The sequence below is a fragment of the Nannobrachium achirus genome, assembly GCF_963921795.1.
Source record: "Nannobrachium achirus genome assembly, chromosome: 9".
Lineage (NCBI taxonomy): Eukaryota > Metazoa > Chordata > Actinopteri > Myctophiformes > Myctophidae > Nannobrachium > Nannobrachium achirus.
Window position 1 is genome coordinate 11,708,976 of NC_137818.1, and position 20,058 is coordinate 11,729,033.

Here is a 20,058-nt window from a genome sequence, read left to right on the forward strand (position 1 = left end):
TATTGTACATGTTTTACCAGTCTGTTGTATCCAGCATTCTATACTTTATGCAGTAGTAATGCTGGGGAGGGGGCATTAAGGCCTGGGAGTTGAACAAGCTAAATAAAGCCATGAAGAAGGCCCGCTCAGTAGTTGACCTCTGAATCGAGGGCTGCAGTCAGTAGCAGAGAAGAAGATTAGGGACAAACTACACTCCCAAAAAATGCATAGAGCGATACAGACTCTTTCTTGCCAACTGCCATCAGACATACAATGAACACTTATAAGAACTCTCTCCCTCATGTATATTATCGATCCTTGTTTTTGTGATTGTGTCCATTTCGTGCCTGTTGTGTTCCTGTTTGTCTAGTAGTTTATTTATTTGTTGTCACACTATGCTTTAATTAATGCTACGCCTTAATTTCTCCTTGGGAATTAATAAAGTATATCTCATCTCATTTAGCTGTGGACCCTCTGCAACTCCCTCAAGGATCCCTGGGGCAGGGGTCCCCTGATCTGAACCAATTAGTTAAAATAGCAGACTGGACTGGGAGTGAAACAAAATGTCTGGACCCGGAACGGGCCGATATCTAAACAGGAGGTGTGTGGTGCATTTGTAGCAAATTTTCATAATCCTTTGTTGAAATTTGTCAATAAATGAATCATCATTAATCGCTCAGATTATTTACAGTTATTTAACATAGCTGTTTGGGTGTGAGGCATAAAAGAAACATTTTGTTTATAGGGAAAGTTTATTTTTAGAAACTGCTGCAGAAACTACAGTAGGATTTGACCCGGTGTGGTTGCCGTAGCGTGAACGCTAGTTAGCAACAACAGTATGGTTGTTACTTGTTTCAGACATGTTTTCTACTGACATAGGGACTTGCTGGCAGAATCTTCGGTAGAACTACTTTTTATATGAACTGGAGTAGGCTATGCATTACATTAGAAGAAGGAAGAAAAAAAAAAAAAAAAGCAGCGACGTGAACCAGAGAGAAAAGACGAGGCGTCTCTCTGCCAGCTGGGACTCCACTAAGCTAACATCATACACACTGTCATAGGACCATTCTCTGCACCCAAGTTATTCTGCCCGTTTGTTGTGACTACTGCTCCATGCTGCTAGGATCCCCAAGTTGAACTGGAAGAGACAACCGAGACCCAATGGTATGTTTCATTCATGTATAACTTATTTGTGTATGTGAGTGTCATCATCAATGTGTCCTGGCATGCACATTCCTATATTAATCCCAATTACAGAATGTAAAGTCTGTAGGCCTAAGTTTACTTTAAAATATGTATGATGGCACTGATTTTACTATGTATTTCACATTAGGAGTCCACTAGTACAGTGGCTCTCAAAACTTTTATTTTCCAGTACCTCCTATGGGTCTATTTGGTCCCATTTGTAGGTCTACACTCTGACAGAGATGGAAAAAGGACTAAGATACTTGAGTAAAAGTAGGCTATCAATACTGCAATATAGAAAACGTTCTGTAAGAAGTAAAAGTACTAAAGTATTGGCATCAAAATATTCTTTAAAAGTACAAAATGTTTGAAAATGGCAGATCCACAAAGTCACAACACATCGCATCAACACATTGTGAGCTTGTAGATCGTCTATTTTCAAATAGCCTGGATATAAAATAGGGCTAAAGTTGATTAATTAGGTTTTATAATATAATCATTTATGTGCAAAGTAACTCAAGTTTTCAAATGATTGTAATGGTGTACAAGTACTATATTTGGATTCGAGCTCGAGTCAAGTACCAGTACAGAAAGCTGGAAATTATTCAAAGTACAAAAGCCTCAACATTTTACAAGCACTGCTTACACCACTGCTCTCAGAAAATAGACCTGTGATCCATTTGAACCATCTTCAACTGAAGGTCCCTCAACACACTGAGAACAGCACTAGTAGGCTAATATTTAGGGCTAGCAGATCTGTCTCTGGTCATATTTAATATTTGTATGTCCATGACAAAAACCAGGGCTAGGCAACCTTAGGCACGAGTGCCAACATTGGCACAGGGGGGGGGGGGGGGGGGGGGTGATCACTGGCACACTGGCAGAAGTGTGAGACAGGATTTTTATTTCAAATATATATTTTAAACATGGTAAATTAAATTAAGTCACCTAATTTGCAGCAAATGACATCCTGCATATAATTCTACATTCATTAAAGCTATGAACTCTGACTGGGGAGGGAGTCTGGGAGATAAGTGACTTATTGCTCAGAGTCTAATGATTGTTATGTCCTTCCAATCAAAATGTCCACACTTATGATGGCTTGTCATTAAAATTCATGTTGACATGGCACACTATCTAAAAAAATAAAACCATGGCACTTTTCATTTGTAAAAGGTTGCAGACCCTGATGTACACGATAAGCTGCCATGGCGATGAACCGTTTGTGTGTGACAAAGACAATGCAACATGTTACAGTATTTTCTTCTTCTCACTGCAGGCACTGCGGTATCGTTTGGAGTGTCCTGGAGAGTCGTCGCAAGTGGAGAGTCGACGTCTTCTTACCCTGGCATCATTATATTGTATTATACATAACAAATGCATAGAGATGTGAACATTTCTATGATCCTTGTCATAATAGATAATAAAATAGATTCAATACATTTGATTTTCCTTCTTTTCTGTTTTTACTTGTAAGAAATATAATGTACACAGTATGGAGTGCTGTGTGAACCTGCCATTTGTAACACAGTAAACACAGTACAATGTAACAAACACAGTGGCAAGTACTTCTGTTTCAGAGCATTACTGTAGTCCAGTGGTTCTCAACCTTTGAGTCTGGGAGTTTGAGCTTGTAGATCGGCTAGTTTCACAATATTTATCTGTGGAACGGAATCGAGCAGAATGTAATGCCTCAACTCCTACAGTCTAAGTGCTTATCAGGGTGGGGGGTCCCCAGTTCAAATATGATTGTTGCAGGGACGCCAGAGTAAGAACCACTGCTCTACTCCAGCAAATAATATATTACCGGTAAATACATATTTTCATGACAGATTGCAAGGATGAAACCAAAAAGCTCATGATGTTATATATTGTTTTTATTAGCCTTTTTAGTGTGTAGTCCACCTGAAATTGAAACCGTTATTCTAATAGTTTGTGCTGTAGCCAATACTGAAAATGGGTTGAGCAGCGCACACTCTCGACCAGAGCTAGGACATGGTTGTCCCGGATGTTTTAGGGTTCTGACATGTTCCCTGTGTTAGCTGATCTAATTTAGAAATTTAGCAGACACTTATATCTGCAGAAGGGCAGCACGATTCTTGTAAATGATTATTTTTCTCCCTAGGATTTGGAAAATTATTCTCTCACTTTTATCTTATTTCCCAATTTGACTTATTAAAATAACAAGCTTATTACTGGGTGTACAGAGCACAGGCGAGGCAACATTAGAGTTGAAAGAGGCTTTAGAGTAGTCTAATATTAAAAAATTAGATCACATTGCTGTATGAATCGAGAGAGTAAATAATATTCCTGGGAGTTCCTTGTAAGCTGCTTCTTCTACGGCATCTCTTCAGAGGGCGATGTAGACAGTTGTACCGCTGTCTTCCCGCAGGACTGCTATGGACATCATCTTGGACATGGTGGATTATGTGATGTGTCAGCACCTTATGCAATTATAGACAAAGAGGAGGAAAAATGTTTCAGGGTACACAGATTATTTACAATGACATTTCAAAATGTTGCCATAGCTTTTACCCCATTTCTAGTAATCACACCATGCAATAATGAGAATCCTAAACCAGTTTGCTAAAAAAAAAAGAACAGATCTATAAACTAACAACAGTAACACTGCATTTTACCATGTTACATATTTCATGTAATGTTGGGGGGTTGCTCTCGGGCACAAACCTCTTATCTCCATATTTAAACAGTTTTTTGTTTGTAAGTTTAAACCCTACTTTATAAAACAGTGTAGTACAAAAGAATAAAAAGTAACTGGCAAAAGTGCTGGATGATTACAATTTAGGCATTTAGCAGATTTTAATCCAAAGCGATGTACAATAAGCAGGTAATACAGTATATCAATATAATAGGATAATGTCAGTACATCAACAACAATATAACAAATGCATAGCAATATCAATCTAGAAAACAATAACATTTAGACCACGCACATCAGTAAAAAACATTTAAAAAAAAAACAATGCGATCTAGCTTCATGTATGGTCAATGAGGGAAGGGGAGTGTTACAGTACTGCTATGTGTTTTAATGGAGTTATGTGGATTCAGTTTGTTTATGAGTTTGTCTGAATAAAATATATTCTAGTGATTCACACACTTCACAGTTGTAAGTACCCAACGTTTGGTTGCCTACACTAGGAATCAGAGTGTAGTATCATCATCATCATCATCTTTTATAATAGCTCACGTTACATCATAATTACTGTGCAGCCACTGGGGGAGGGGTTGTTTGTCGATTCATATACATTATAATACAGTCCCCTCTGTTGACTTTTATCTCACCACTTTTGGGTGCCCCGCACATTTACATTAATGTTGGAACCGCACTGCTGTTACAGGCTTAAGGCCCATTCCCACTGGGCCAGATAACAGATATCTGGAGATATTTCTCCAGATATGTTTCCATGCAAAGTGGATGGTAGATACAGATAAAAAATATATTTGCCACAGATAAAAGTATCTGTGGCAAATATCTGTGGTAGACTTTTCTTTTATCTGTATCTACCATCCACTTTGCATGGAAAAATATCTGGAGAAATATCTCCAGATATCTGTTATCTGGCCCAGTGGGAATGGGCCTTAGATTAGCATCGCTAGCAATAACAATAGCCTAAAAGTAGTCCTACCTCTTGAAAGAATACACCTTGATATGAAGCCTCTCCACCCATTAGATGGGAACAAAATAAGTGTTACAAACATGAATCAAGTTGCAACCTTTGCTTGTACATTATACATTATGTTTCGTAGAGTGGCATTTTAATTCCAAACATACAGTACATACCTATGTTCTGCTTTACAAGGGACATTTAGCTTTGCATTGTGTCCATCAATCCTGCCATTACATCTCGGTGGAAGTCATCTGTTGTGAAATGTTTACTAATCACTACACAACCGCAGATTCATGTCCCATCGTTCTGCAGGCAGCAGCAGCACCCGGGGCTCGCTCCGTCGCTCGGCTTCATTCAATCATAACACCACGGTAAAACAACAATGCCATGTTGTTTCACCGACACAGTTGCACACGTTTCAAAACTTCTACAACTGCTCAGCATCACTGCGGTCATAACATCCCATCTTCTTACTACGTGACTTCCAACCAACAGCAACAAACAAACTAAAACAGCAACGCAGCGAGGATGTTATTATGGTTACGCTGTTAGCTTAGCTTTGGCTCTCTTCTCCAAGCGCTGCTTGCGCAAAGGATTATGGGTGCTGGAGGAAGTGAGGTTGGTGCTGTAGGAAGTGAGGTCATAGCTTCGCGTTTCCCAAAAAATGGAAATGTACCACAAAAATAAATTTCTTTTTTGTTTTCCAAGTTAGAATATGATAATATGGGGTTACAAAAGCCCTTGAAAACGACCGGAGCTCCCCTTTAAGCACAACTATCAATACATTGTCTTTTACAACTTCACTTACAATTTGAAGAGAGAAATAGACAACGCAGTAAGCAGAATTCTATTTAATCAACACGTCCTTATTTTCCGAGGCGACAGTGTAGTGCTGGACAGGCAGCCAACACAACGCTTATGGAATACTTTCATTACTGTAAGCAAGGAAATACTTTGATTGTTGTTACTTTTGACCACTGGCCAATCACAGCGCGTTTTTTCCCGGGACTTAGCAATTCATTCCTTACATGTTACGTTTTTCCCAAACCTTAATTCCTGTATGAACTGCTAACCCTACAACGCCCCCTACTGCAGCCCCTATTGCAGAACCAACTGGGCCAATGGCTGATCCTGTCATAATTCCAGCTTCAATCCCAGCCCCAACAGCTACTCCAATGGCAGTTCCAACTCCTAATGAAACCTGTGGGGTATTAGCATGCAGGAACACATCTTTAATTTCCCTTATCAACTTTTCTTTCTGTGCTTTTTGGAACATTTCATTGGTGTAGTGGCTTCCTCCGTTCTCCAACACCATCGTGTTGATTTTCTCCAGCAGCTCAGTGACCTGAGTGCGATCTCTGGTTTCGTTGTTGAAGACATGATAGCGGCCTCCACAATTGTCAACTAATTATTTTAATCCTGTACTATCCTGTTCAAGAAGCTCTTTAACTGGTTTACCTCTAAGCTCATGACCATGAGTGAAGAGAATCATGGTGTATGTACTTGACTTTTTGCCAAATGCGTGCTCAATAATTTTCACAGCATTCTGCTCCTCCTTTGTGAATCTTCCCAATCTTATCGCAACCAGGAACACATGGGGACCAGGAGCAGCTAACTCAATGCATGGTTTGAGCTTTTTTTTGGGTTTCATCTACGGTTAATTTGGGGTCAAAAACTCCTGGTGTGTCAACAACAGAGACCTTTCGACCAGCCACTAAACCACTTTTCTCCTTACAGTTCTGTGTCACAGCTCCGAATGCAAAATCGGACACAAATTCTTCAGAACCGAGGATGGTGTTTCCAGTGGCGCTCTTCCCAGATCCAATCATCCCGACCATCACGATCCGAACATCCACTTCTTCCATGTCTGTCTTGAGGTTCTGATTACTATATTAGAGGGTTAGAGAGAGAGAGAGAGAGAGAGAAGAGAGAGAGAGAGAGAGAGAGAGAGAGAGACAGAGACAGAGACAGAGACAGACAGACAGAAAAAAATGGCTTTTATCTCCATTTCTCGATTTTCATTTATCTCTTTTACACACACACACACACACACACACACACACACACACACACACACACACACACACACACACACACACACACACACACACACACACACACACACACACACACACAGGTTTGCAATTACTACTTTGTGGGGACATTACACATAGTCTACTATATTTGTGGGGACATTCCATTCATTTTTAACCCTAACCCTAACCCTAACCCTTAACCTAACCCCTAAACACCTTGTGGGACACTAACATTTGTCCCCACAAGGTTCTTTTCTCCGATTTCTCTTTGTGGGGACATGAGGTCCCCACAAAGTAGTAATTCCCTGTCCCCACACACACACACACACACACACACACACACACACACACACACACACACACACACACACACACACACACACACACACACACACACACACACACACACACACACACACTCACTCACTCACTCACTCACTCACTCACTCACTCACTCACTCACTCACTCACACACACACACACACACACACACACACACACACACACATTTATACACACACATACATACACCTATCCATCTGTCTTTCAATGTTATATGAGATACTTAAAGTAGGATCTCCTTTTAGTTGACCTTGTACCAGTGATTTGTCATGAAACTGTACTCTTTTCTATTGCAAACTTCTAATAAATTCTTCAATCAATCAAACCCACATATGTGCGTGCGTGTGTATGTATGTGGGGACCAGGAGCAGATAAATGAATGCATGATGGGTTTCATCTTCTGTGTATATTAAAGCGTTCTGTCTGTCTAAAGCTGTAAATGCAAACCTGGATTTGAATGCTACGGAATCCTGGTTGGTGTTTCCAGCGGCGCTCTTTCCAGATCCAGTCTTCCCAGCCGTCACGATCTCAGCAACTACTTCATCATCACTTATGAGAGCTGGTGGATTATAATGAAATAATTATGGATGAAAACATTTGAGGTTATAAATAAATAAATACCTAAATAAAAACATTATAATAACAATTAATGAATATACTTTTTAATATTGATTCTATGCCAACTGCATTAATTATTAGATATTTTGTCCTTGCTCGTCTTGACATACTGTATTGTATTTGTATTATGTCTCCTGGCAAGATACATACGTTCACGATCACCTCTCTCCTTTTGCACCTTTAGCTCCTTCATGAAGGTACTACTCCTGGCCATGGCTTGCTAGACTGACAGGGGTCAGACAGTGAGACGGAGTGAGACAGAAAGACAGAGAAACAGAGAGACAATGAGTCAGTGAAACAGTGAGACAGATAGAGAGAGGTCTCTGATCGCTAAATCTAAATGTCTAAAGGCAGCTTTAATGGAAATAGAATAAAACATTGCATGGATGCAACTGGGACATATCCTCAGTGATGTAGCCCAAGATCATAGGGGATTCTTTGAATATTTACTACACGCACGCATGCACGCACGCACGCACGCACGCACGCACACACGCACACACACACACACATACAGAAGACCAACAGAGGAATACACACAGCCTCCTCGGCCACACCTTAAATGTCCACAACATTGATGACAGAGTCTGTCCAACAAGTCTATGATAAATGGTGCGTTTTTATTGTGCTTTATTCCAAAGCGCATGCACACACATTCACATACGGTACACATGCATGCATCGATGGCAGAGGAAACCATGCAAGGCAACAACCTGCTCATCGGGAGCATTTAGGGGTTCAGTGGCTTGCTCAAGGACACTTTGACAATAACTCTGGCCTGGGGGAGCCCGGGATCGAACTGGGAAATACCTCGCCGACCACTCTACCTTCTGAGCCACTGCCACCCCAAATCTATGGAGTTACCTATGATGAGAGCTATGAAACTATTCTGCTATGCTTGTGGGGACATTTGGCCCTCACAAGTACCCTATAACAAGGGTCTTCAACAGGGGTTCCGGGACCACTAGGGGGTCCTCAGAGTTACTAAAGGGGGTCCTCCAAATCTTTGTGTGATAGAAAGAAAAGCATGAGGCGTTGTGAGCTTGTAGATCGGCTATTTTCGGCAAAGAAACGTATAGAGGGGAGAAGTATTGACAGTTCAAGTGGTTAAATATCTGAAAACACAAATTGATATGAATTCAAAATACACTAATGATTTTGTGGTCAAAAACAGTGGGTTGTTTGCTAGGGTTCAGAAAGTTGCTCCACACGCAGTTTGGACTCACTGCATCATTCACCGACAAGCCCTAATGGCAAAAAAAATGCCATGGGGGTGGGATGCACACCGAAACATGAAGCGGCTCACTGCTAGCAAAAAAAAGAAATCACTCACTCAAATGCATAAACCAACCTTCTCTATGGATCGGAACAAAATAGCGTTCTATAGTATGATTATGTATATTTCACTTTGTTTAAACCAGCAGCGAATGCATGAACTCAGATGATGAGCAGAGAAGTGTTCAGACCACAAGACAGAGGGAACACTGGTAGAATGAGCTGTGGAAACCCCCCTATTCCTTATTAACTACCACCACCAGCAACGGATCCAGTACGAATCAGCGATTGCTTACATTGAAAATAACCTTTAGACGGTGAACAAAGAAAGTTTACCTAGGCAACACACTGTCACTCACAGAGCAGTGTGCTGCTGCTAGTCAGCACACCCTTCCCATTAAGCCTTGTTTTATAAATGTGAACAGTAGCCTACTATACAGAAACCATTGCTTTGCTTTTGTTGATAATATACATTCATTTCATTGATAACAGTGCTGTAATTCAATTTTCAAATAAATATGCAAGTTCAACAACGTGTGCTTGTTGAAATTGTGCAGTAGGCCTACAAAGTGTGGGTCGTGGTACAAAAAAGTTTGAGAACCCCTGGTCTAGCCTATTACTGGCCAATATCTGGAAACATTACAACAAATGGAAATCCATATCCATACTCAAAGTAGCCAATTATTAGACTGTAATAGGCGGCCAACTTGTATTTTTTCCAAAATATTCCAAAAGAAGAAAAGATGCGGGATGCTTTACCTGTGTGTGTGCGCGGTGATTGCTGAGTACCAATGGAAATAAATGTAATATTAATATTGCTGCAGCACCTGGCAGTAATTCCCAGCCCCCAGCGAATGCAGAGTCGAAATTTACATTATCATACAGTAGAGTAGATCAGTAGATTGGCTGGCCACAACCGGTTGAGCCAGTTCGCTCATTGGTGGCACGCTCTCCCGTGGGCATTGGGGACGCGCTCGATATGGGTTCAGCTCCCAGTGGTGTGGACAACTCGCGCCTATGAATAATACTAATAATAAGGCAAAAGCACCACAATTATAAAGGCTATAGGCTTATTGTTGTTGTTGACTTTGGTCCAGGTTTGATTCAAAGTAATACAAAATAATTGTGCATTGTGCTTCGACACTGCAACATGGCGGACTCACTGTTACACCAGAGTTGCTTGCCTACCAAATTCAGTTACCTACCCCGATACACATGGCACACACGCGCTGGAAAATTACAACGTGTGTAACATGTTGTGTGTGTGTGTCTGTGTGTGGAAGAATGAATGCTGCAGCGTTGTTGAATCAATGGGAGCCAGCACGGGTGACACAAAATAAAGTTGCAACTCATTTGGAAAAATGGAAAAAATTAAATACAAAAAATAATTATTAAAAATAAATGAAAAAAGTTATTAGGAGGTATGAGTCACCAGAAAAAAATAATGGGTGTTTTTAATGAATCTATCATGGTTAAAATGAAGTTTGAAGTTACAATGGGTGTGTGTGGGGAGAGGCCCTGGGCCTGGTAACATTTAGATCAAATATCTAAATATTGAATCAAGCAAATTAAAAACTGTTCAGGGTGTTCATAAAAGCCTTAGATGATAAAATTATCAAAAGTTTTTTTGAAAGTGAAATATCCCTTTAAGTTGATCTTATCTGTAAACGGATTTAAAATAGTGAATAAATAGTGAATAAATAGACTTAAATAGGATTAAAAAGTGCTTACCTGCTTTCCTGTGGGAGCGTAGAATTTAATAGGAGGTGCTTTACTTGGTGATACTCAACTGTCTAAGTACAGTTTGTTTTCTTTTGTTTTGTTTGTTTAGTGATTAATGTCAATGTTTGTTTTGTCTATCTGCCATTCTATTTGATGCTGTTGGTACAACATAAGTTTGGGAGGAAAGACCACACCGGAGAACTATCTCCCCACTATGTTATTGCCTTCAATCTGGCTGACTCCTACTCCTCCCAAGCTCACCTGCTCGTGATCCCATTGATAACAACTCCTCCCTTATCTCCTCCCTGAAACCAACCAAGGGTTGTATTTATACACGACCACCTCCACCTGCTATCCTCTGATCCGTTTCTCGCATGGACACACACAAGCTCAGGCTCACCAACGCGTCCCTGGGTCAACCGAACCGATTAAATAATATTAACTACAAACGTAGGCCTACAATTCCTCCTCCTACAACCCACAACAGATGCCAGCTCGTACTCCAGCGATGCCATCACTTCTATCCAGCACCAGCAAGCGAGATCAAACACCAACCTTACAGTCCTGTTTTCATTCCGTGGCCACTAACTTTAACATGTTTCGCCAGCGGCCCGGCTCCACACGCCGTCTCGAGGCAGTCCCGGTCCGGCACATCACAACACCACCCCAGTCCTATCCTCACACAACCAGTCAGTCCAGTCCCGACCGCCACAGTGTTCAAGACACCTCCGCGGCTAGCGAAATAGCCTATTTCTCCCACGCCGCCATTCAAAGCCGGCTCGCTCCACGGGACTCCGCTACAACCCACAGCGATGACGTCACTCACAGATCCAGAGTTGCTCAGCCGCGCCCATGATTTCCTGTCCAACACTCAAAGCTAAGTATCTTTTCACACACCCGACTCCTATACCCACAGCACATCCTCACCTACTCATTCGTCAACCTCCACCATTCTACATTGATTCACTGAATACTATCAGTCCCAACAACAATACAGGCTAGAGCAATGGTATTTTACAATGATCATTTCCATTGCAGCCCTACATTCCCCACACTATTTCTCTCATCAGCGTCCCATTGCTCTATTGATTAAAACGTGACATTTTACCTTCACAATGCATGGAACATCATCCATTTGCAAAACAAACACTCACCTCCCCACATTCTCCACCACCTAATCTTCATGCATACATTTTTACGCACGTGCTCTCTGCCACCTCCATGTGTTAATTGTCTTGCAAACGTAGGTCACAGTTAACTATGAAAACTGTCACACCTTGTCCATACGTATGTCTGTGAGTGAGTAATGCCTCAATGTCTATAGCTGCTAACCCGTTATGACATCTATTGTCGTGACATCTCATCGTGACATCATATTCTGCCTGTGTCCCTTGTATGCCTTTGTATGCTATACCGCATGTCTAGAGCTGACCCACGACATCACATTGTTGCGACATCACATCATCGTGGAATTTATTCTGCTAATGTCCCTCGTATGCCCATTGAATGCTATGCTGTATGTCTATAGCTGACCCATGACAACACATCGTCGTGACATCACATCGTCGCATTACATTCTGTCCCTATCCTCGTATGCCCAGGCAGAATTCCACAGTAACCATTGCACCATTTAAGGCAGGCTCAGCATTTATTCCAAACTACACCTACCAACATTGCATCCATAGCTGGTCTAGGCCTCTAGCCACAGCCAGCGATTGCCTGCCTGGCTTCCAGTGCTAACCATTACAACATCCCCCTCTAGCCATTCCTTCACGTCTGCCTTCAGCCCAGCAGCCATAGCCAGCGACTGCCTACTTGGCTTCCAGTGCTAAACCATTACAACTTCCCCCTCTAGCCATTTCAATTACGGCTGCCTTCAGCCCAGGCAGCAGCCATAGCCAGCGACTGCCTACCCGGCTTCCAGTGCTATACCACTACAACATCCCCTCCTAGCCATTACTATCACGGCTGCCTTTAAGCCTAGCAGCCATAGCCTGCGACTGCCTACCTGGCTTCCAGTGCTAAACCATTACAACATCCCCTCCCACCCACAGCTGCCTTCAGTCCAGCAGCGATATAGCCAGTGACAGCCTACTTGGCTTCCAGTGCTAACCACGTTCACAACTGTTCCCTTGTTTGTTTTGTCATGCAATTTCCAGGTACGAAGTTCCACAGCCCATGTCGCATGCCCACCCATACCCACCACCTCCAGGCTCCCTCAAAGCAGCCCTTGATGAATACCTCCTCCTCCCTCCGACCGGCACAGCGTGCCTCCTCCAACCGGCACAGCGTGCCTCCTCCTCCCTCCGACCAGTCCTCCCTCCGACCAGCACAGCGTGCCTCCTCCCCCCTCTGACCGGCACAGCGTGCCTCCTCCTCCTTCAGTCACCAAGGCGTTTTGGCCCGCCTTTCTGTCCCGAAGGCACTTCACCAGCCTTCAGCCCCAAAGGCGCCTTTTCCCTCTCTGCCACCAACCAGATTCTTCTCTATTCCCCACTTCAGCCTCCACCATACCAAATGCATTTCCATGTCACAAATGTTTCCATGTCACAAATGTTCAATAAATGCAACTCAACAGGTTCTCTGTACCCGGTCCGTCTCCCACCATCCCCATTCCCCCCGTTAACCCACGCCGGTTAATTCCATTACTCATTCCATTATTCATTCCAGGTCCAGTATTCATTCCAGGTCCAGTATCCATTCCAGGTCCAGTATTCATTCCAGGTCCAGTATTCATCCCAGGTCCAGTATTCATCCCAGGTCCAGTATTCATCCCAGGTCCAGTATTCATTCCAGGTCCAATATTCATTCCAGGTCCAGTATTCATCCCAGGTCCAGTATTCATCCCAGGTCCAATATTCATTCCAGGTCCAGTATCCATTCCAGGTCCAGTATCCATTCCAGGTCCAGTATTCATCCCAGGTCCAGTATTCATTCCAGTATTCATTTCAGGTCCAGTATTCATTCCAGGTCCAGTATCCATTCAAGGTCCAGTATCCATTCCAGGTCCAGTATCCATTCCAGGTCCAGTATTCATTCCAGGTCCAGTATCCATTCCAGGTCCAGTATCCATTCCAGGTCCAGTATTCATCCCAGGTCCAGTATTCATTCCAGTATTCATTTCAGGTCCAGTATCCATTCCAGGTCCAGTATTCATCCCAGGTCAAGTATTCATTCCAGTATTCATTTCAGGTCCAGCATTCATTCCAGTATTCATTCCATTATTCATTCCATTATTCTTCTATATTCCCCACTTCAGCCTCCACCATACCAAATGCATTTCCATGTCACAATGTTTCCATGTCACAAACGTCTTCGTTTCGTTGTTGTCCGTTTTGCATCTGTTCACGTTTCCCTTGTCTGTTTTGTCATACAATTTCCAGTTGCGAAGTCCATTTAAAGGTTAAAGCAGGCACAAAAGCCCAGGCTTCAGCCTACTCCATTTTGGTCTGATCTAGTGCATCCTATTAATTTACTCTTAAAGACTAAATCAAACTACTGCTACGATTACCTTAACCCATTCCTCCTGTCCACCTGTGCCATCTGAGATCCACCAGATCTTGTCGCGGCTTCTTTTGGGCCCCCGTACTGTCCAGCCGCTCCTTCCTCATACACCCGTACAACCAATTGTCACCCCTATCTACACCCCATATCGTTCACACCGATCGAACTAAACTAACCTTCCTTTACTCTCCCGGGTTGTTCCCAGGAAAAGACCTCAAGGGCGCTTGCCTCTAACTAATGCATGGATCAACATTCCATCTGACTTAACTTACAACTAATTTACACCAACGATGCTATCCCTCTGAATTTCTAGCATGGCCCAACTATCTGTCCACTTCTCTCCCTGTCCTGACTCTCTCCACAGATGTTCTCTCCATACCTCCCACCATCCCATAATCGAATGCCTCGATCCTCTACCTGCGAAGTCCGTCTACATCAGTTCCAGTGGTCCAACCCTGCCCATGCCATGTGTTCGTGGCAAACAAAGCACCACTTTTTGGGGCCTTAAAGCGTAAATCGGCGCCACTCCAGATCCATGGACCTCGGCGCCACTCCAGATCCGAGGACCCCAAAGCCAAACACCCAGGGTTCATCGCCCCCTGGAACCACTAACTGCCACCTGCTAGCACCCAGATCAACAAGCACCCATGCCTCTTCAACCCATCTACACCACACAACTCATCTACACCACACCATCCTCAGTACATCCCTCAATCAGTCTCCATTCATACACACTGTATCCATTCAATAAATACAACCCAACTGATATTGTTTGATGGTGTGGTCTTTACTAGTGAACTGTTAATACAAGCCGTGGCCCGTGGGGCTATTATAAAACCTACCAATGGTCTGTGATCTAATTTATTCTTCCTCGATACAACCTACTGCTCCTTCGTACCTAGTAAATAGTCCTATAACCTGTAATAACTAAAGGTTTACATCATTCACAATGCTTTATTACTGGTTTGCCTCCGTTCACTTCACTGGCTCCCCATCACCTTCAGGACTAAATACAAGATTTCCCTGCTCACACATCATTGTATATACGGCAATGCCCCCCCCCTACCTCAAAGAACTGCTAAAACCAAAACCAGTCACTCGGACCCTCCGTTCCTCAAACACCAACCTTCTCCTTGTCCCGGACACCTCCGGACCATGGGCGATAGGGCCTTCAGCTATACAGCCCCAAGCCTGTGGAATGCTCTCCCAGAACACCTGAGAGCTCCTCAGTCCACCGATGTTTTTAAAAATGGACTTAAAACATTTCTTTTTAGCAAAGCATTTTCTTAATTATTCTAGTTGTTTTTTGTCTTTGCCCTGATTTTAGTCCAATGTAATTTTACTGATTGCCTTTATATGCTGCTTCTTTATGCATTTTTTTGCCTTTATAGCACTTTGAGATTCGCAAGAATGTAAAGCGCGTTATAAATAAAATGTATTATTATTATTATTATTATTAATTAGTTAAAATAGCAGACAGGACTGGGAGAGAATTAAGCGATAAGTCACAAAATATCTGGAGCCGGAACAGGCCGATAGGCTATCTAAACAGGAGGTGTGTGGTGCATTTGTAGCGCATTTTCATAATCCTTTGTTGAAATTCGTCTGAATTGATCATCATTAATCGCTCAGATTATCTCATACTCTGCGATCCCCGTCGAAACCGTTGATTTCCCGCTGTACCTCTCTGCGATGCCCGTCATTCCCGGAAATTTAATTAGCTTTAATCATTATGAAACAATTAAAAGTATGATCGCTGTATATGGCCGCTTCAGAGTCTTAGGCCCACCCCCTAACTGTATCCTGCTGTATTTCCAGTTCTGACCGGATCTAGGTTTCCGTATCCTGTCCAAGGCCCAATCGTAGCTTCCGTCCCATCTGTTTACATTGTAAACAGAGGAAGGAGCAGCACGTTCATTTCATCGTTTTTTTTCACGCGGTTTCTTTTATTTGATAGCTTTTCGATTCTTGTGCCCGCCTGGCATATGATCCGCGCACATATCGTCTGTTATGTGCGCGAATGTGTCCACGTGTTACCATAGCGCACAACTGGCAATGTTTTCTTATGTAACACTGGCGGCTACAGCAGGGGTAACAGCCTGGCAATGGATTTGTCTATTCCAATGGATTTTTTTTTATTCGAAAGCTGTCATCTTGTCTACCGGTCTACTACATGAGTCGCGCAAAGATCATGCACTATGCGTGCACGTGCCCACGTTAAAAGGTAAGGACAATTTGGCAGCTGCTTACTACAGCTATGTTTAAAATGGCAGCAAAATTGTTATTTACAGTGAATAACTGTTTGGGTGTGAGGCATAAAAATGTATACAAAAAAAACAAAAACAAACATTTTGTTTTAGAAAAAATCGTTTATTTTTATATTGTTTTTCCAAAAGACTTTATTTTTATATTTTTTTATAAAATCAATATAAATGAGAAGCTATTATTCTACTATAAATGGAATAAATAAAGAAGACAATAGGCTACATGCTACAGACATTAAAGCACTCTGTATAATGTACAACAACAACAACAATAGAAATAGTAATAAAATGTCAAACAAGCACCCAGCGCGCTGCCATTGGCAATTATCCCTTGCTTATGCCTGCCGTCGTCTACCTGCCTGCCTGCCTGTCTGTCTGTCTACCAGCCTGCATCCCTGCCTTCCTGACTGCTTGTCTGATGTGGTTTCTGATATGCCACTGTTGCTCATTCTTTTTTTTCCTTTCGCTCCTGGTAAAGGTGGATTCCTAGTTGAATTCCAACCCCGACAACGGTCCCTACTGCACCCCCTACTACAGCACCAATTGGGCCCATGGCTGATCCTGCCACAGCTCCTACACGCCCTGCTACAGCTGCACTTCCTGCCAAAACTGCAGCTTCAACCCCAACTCCAATTGCAGTTCCAGCGGCACAGCCAAATGAAACACTTGCAGCACCAATCTGTGCTAAACGTTTCATCCTTTTCTTTCTCCTCTTTTCTTCCTGTGCTTTTTGGAACATTTCATTGGTGTAGTGGCTTCCTCCGTTCCCCAACACCATCGTGTGGATTTTCTCCAGCAGCTCAGTGACCTGAGTGTCATCTTTGGTTTCTTTGTTGTTGAAAACATGATAGCGGCCTCCACATTTGTCAACCAATTCTTTTAATTTTGGACAATCTTTAAGATACTCTTCAACTCGTTTACCTGGTTTAAGATTGTCACCATGAGTGATGAGAACCATGGTGTATTTGTCTGCATCTAGACCAAATTCTTGCTCAATTATATTCACAGCATTCTGCTCTTCCTTCGTGAATCTTGACAATTGTATTGTAACCAAGAACGCATGGGGACCAGGAGCAGCTAACTCAATGCATGGTTTGAGCTTTTCATGGGTTTCTTCTTCTGTTAATTCGGGGTCAAAAACCCCTGGTGTGTCAACAACAGAGACCTTTCTACCAGCCACTACACCTCTCTCCTCCCTACATTCCTTTGTAACAGATACAAAGTCACATTCGGAATCGAAAGCTTCAGAACCCAGGATGGTGTTTCCAGTGGCGCTCTTCCCAGATCCAGTCTTCCCAACCATCATCATCCGGACATCCACGTCTTCATCATGAATTATGGGAGCTGGTGGTTTATAATTAAATAATTATGGATGCTAAACATTTGAGGTTATAAATAAATAAATACCAAAATAAAAAATAAATAAATTATTAATATTATAACATTTAATAATAATAAAAACTAGAAAAGACAATTTCTAAGAAATTTTAAGTGTGCCTGCAGCTCGCTAAGTCTGTTCAACCTTGTGTAGCGGTTGGTGTTAGCATTAGCGTTAATTTGTTTAACATTAGCATTTTTTGCATGAGCTTTAACATTATGGTTCTTCATATGACACCACCCACATGTCTGTACGACAAACGGTGCACGAGATAAACGCTCACTTCCTGTTTGGAGAGGGGCAGTTCCTGTTTGTCGAAATAGGCCCCAATTAAGGTTAAGGACTCTTAATCTTGTCATTTGACGCAACCCGCGCGTCTGTACGACAAACGGTTCACGAGATCAAGGGTCACTTCCTGTTTGGTGAGGGGCACTTCCTGTTTGGCGAAATAGGCCCCAATTAAGGTTAAGGACTCTTAATCAAGTCATTTGATGCCATCCACGCGTCTGTACGACAAACGGTTCACGAGGTAAAGGGTCACTTCCTGTTTGGTAAGGGGCACTTCCTGTTTGGCGAAATAGGCCCCAATTAAGGTCAAGGACTCTTAATCAAGTCATATGAAACCATCCACGCATCTGTACGACAAACGGTTCATGAGATGTAGAGGCACTTCCTGTTTGGCGAAGGGCACTTCCTGTTACAAAGGGGGCGGGGCTTAATCAATTACAGCTCATCCCTATTGGCCGGAAAAAGACCAAAGTTGTGTGTGCATCTTAAAGTTTAAATCACGTTGCTAGGCAAAAGTATGGCAGGGTTATGTGGCCACAAAGTTTTTTTTTTCCCCCAGTCCCCCATTCAAAGTCAATGGGGGTTGGGGGGGTTTTTGAGCGTAGTTTTTTACGAATTACGTTGCCATGGTAACGCGGATCGGAAAGAAAAGTAATAGCACACCATTCCCGGCCGAGCCGCACATTTTGATGTATATATTGCGGGGGTGGCGTAAATCTTGCGGCAGTTATTACGTGTTGAAATTTCCCCCATTCTAAGTCAATGGGGTTTTTGGGCGTCGTTTTTTGCGAATTACGTCGCCATGGTAACGCGGATCGGAAAGAAAAGTAATAGCAACCTATTCCCGGCCAAGCCGCACGTTTTGATGTATATATTGCGTGGGTGGCGTAAATTGTGCGGCAGTTATTACGTGCAGAAATTTGCAAGAACATGATTTACTGACTTACTTAAGTATGGCGGATTACAATAAGTGTTTTGCCATTGCATTGCATGGCAGGCACACTTAAAAACGGAATGAATTTAACTGAATTAAACCCACCAGGAACACATGGGGACCAGGAGCAGCTAAATCAATGCATGATTTGAGATTTTGATGGGTTTCAACTCTGGTTTAATCAGTTCTGTGTCACAGCTGTGAATGCAAACCTGGATTGTGTTACCTGTGGCTGTCGTCCCGGCTGTCGAAATCCCAACATCCTCTTCTTCATCATCAATGAGAGGAGCTGGTGGATTATAATAAAATAAAATAAATTAGATGTTGTCTTTGCTTGTCTTGACATAATGTATTTAAAAAAGTGTTGTGTCACCTGGCAAGATACATACCGGTACATTCATCATCTCCCATAGTAATCCTTGAATATGCACTCATCTTCTCGTCTGTCTTGAGGTTTTGATTATTACTATATGAGAGAGAGAGAGAGAGACAGACAGACAGACAGACAGACAGACAGACAGACAGACAGACAGACAGACAGACAGACAGACAGACAGACAGACAGACAGAGAGAGAGAGAGTGAGACAGACACACAGACCTCTGATCCCTACTCCAGAAGCAATCTCAAACAAAAGCAACCCACAACTATGAATATTTACTGTCAACAGTCGCAGGCCAGCGTTACTGAAAGTGTTACCCCTTGCCAACCAAGAATTTGAAAAGCACCAAACTGCGACTCTGCAGTCTGCACGCAGAGCTCTGCAAATCTATCCTCCACACCCAAAGGAAAACAACAAACAATGCTTGCAGGGCAGAATTAGGACAATATCCACTCATTATAAAAGTAAAATAGAGAGCACTTAAATTCTATAATCAAAAAAACACTTTGGACCAAACCAGATT

At 42.6% G+C, this 20,058-nt stretch overlaps 1 protein-coding gene and 2 long non-coding RNA genes across 3 annotated transcripts; 1 reads left to right on the forward strand and 2 right to left on the reverse strand.

Annotated features, from left to right (window-relative positions):
• The first annotated feature begins 796 nt into the window (after positions 1 to 796).
• LOC308291692 lies at positions 797 to 2,606 on the forward strand. Its single transcript, XR_013962356.1, has 2 exons — positions 797 to 1,143; positions 2,444 to 2,606. It is a non-coding gene; the product is annotated as an uncharacterized lncRNA (long non-coding RNA).
• A 417-nt stretch (positions 2,607 to 3,023) lies between these two features.
• Positions 3,024 to 4,859, reverse strand: LOC308291691. The gene is made up of 2 exons (XR_013962355.1): positions 4,812 to 4,859; positions 3,024 to 3,608 (listed from the first exon to the last, which is right to left on the reverse strand). It is a non-coding gene; the product is annotated as an uncharacterized lncRNA (long non-coding RNA).
• Positions 4,860 to 5,333: 474 nt separating this feature from the next.
• Positions 5,334 to 17,857, reverse strand: LOC308290629 (GTPase IMAP family member 9-like; the record flags this gene model as incomplete). Its single annotated transcript, XM_080732539.1, has 3 exons — positions 5,334 to 5,418; positions 6,044 to 6,197; positions 17,230 to 17,857. 3 exons carry the CDS (start codon positions 17,855 to 17,857, stop codon positions 5,334 to 5,336), a joined length of 867 nt encoding a protein of 288 aa, XP_080588665.1.
• Between the last annotated feature and the right edge of the window lie 2,201 nt (positions 17,858 to 20,058).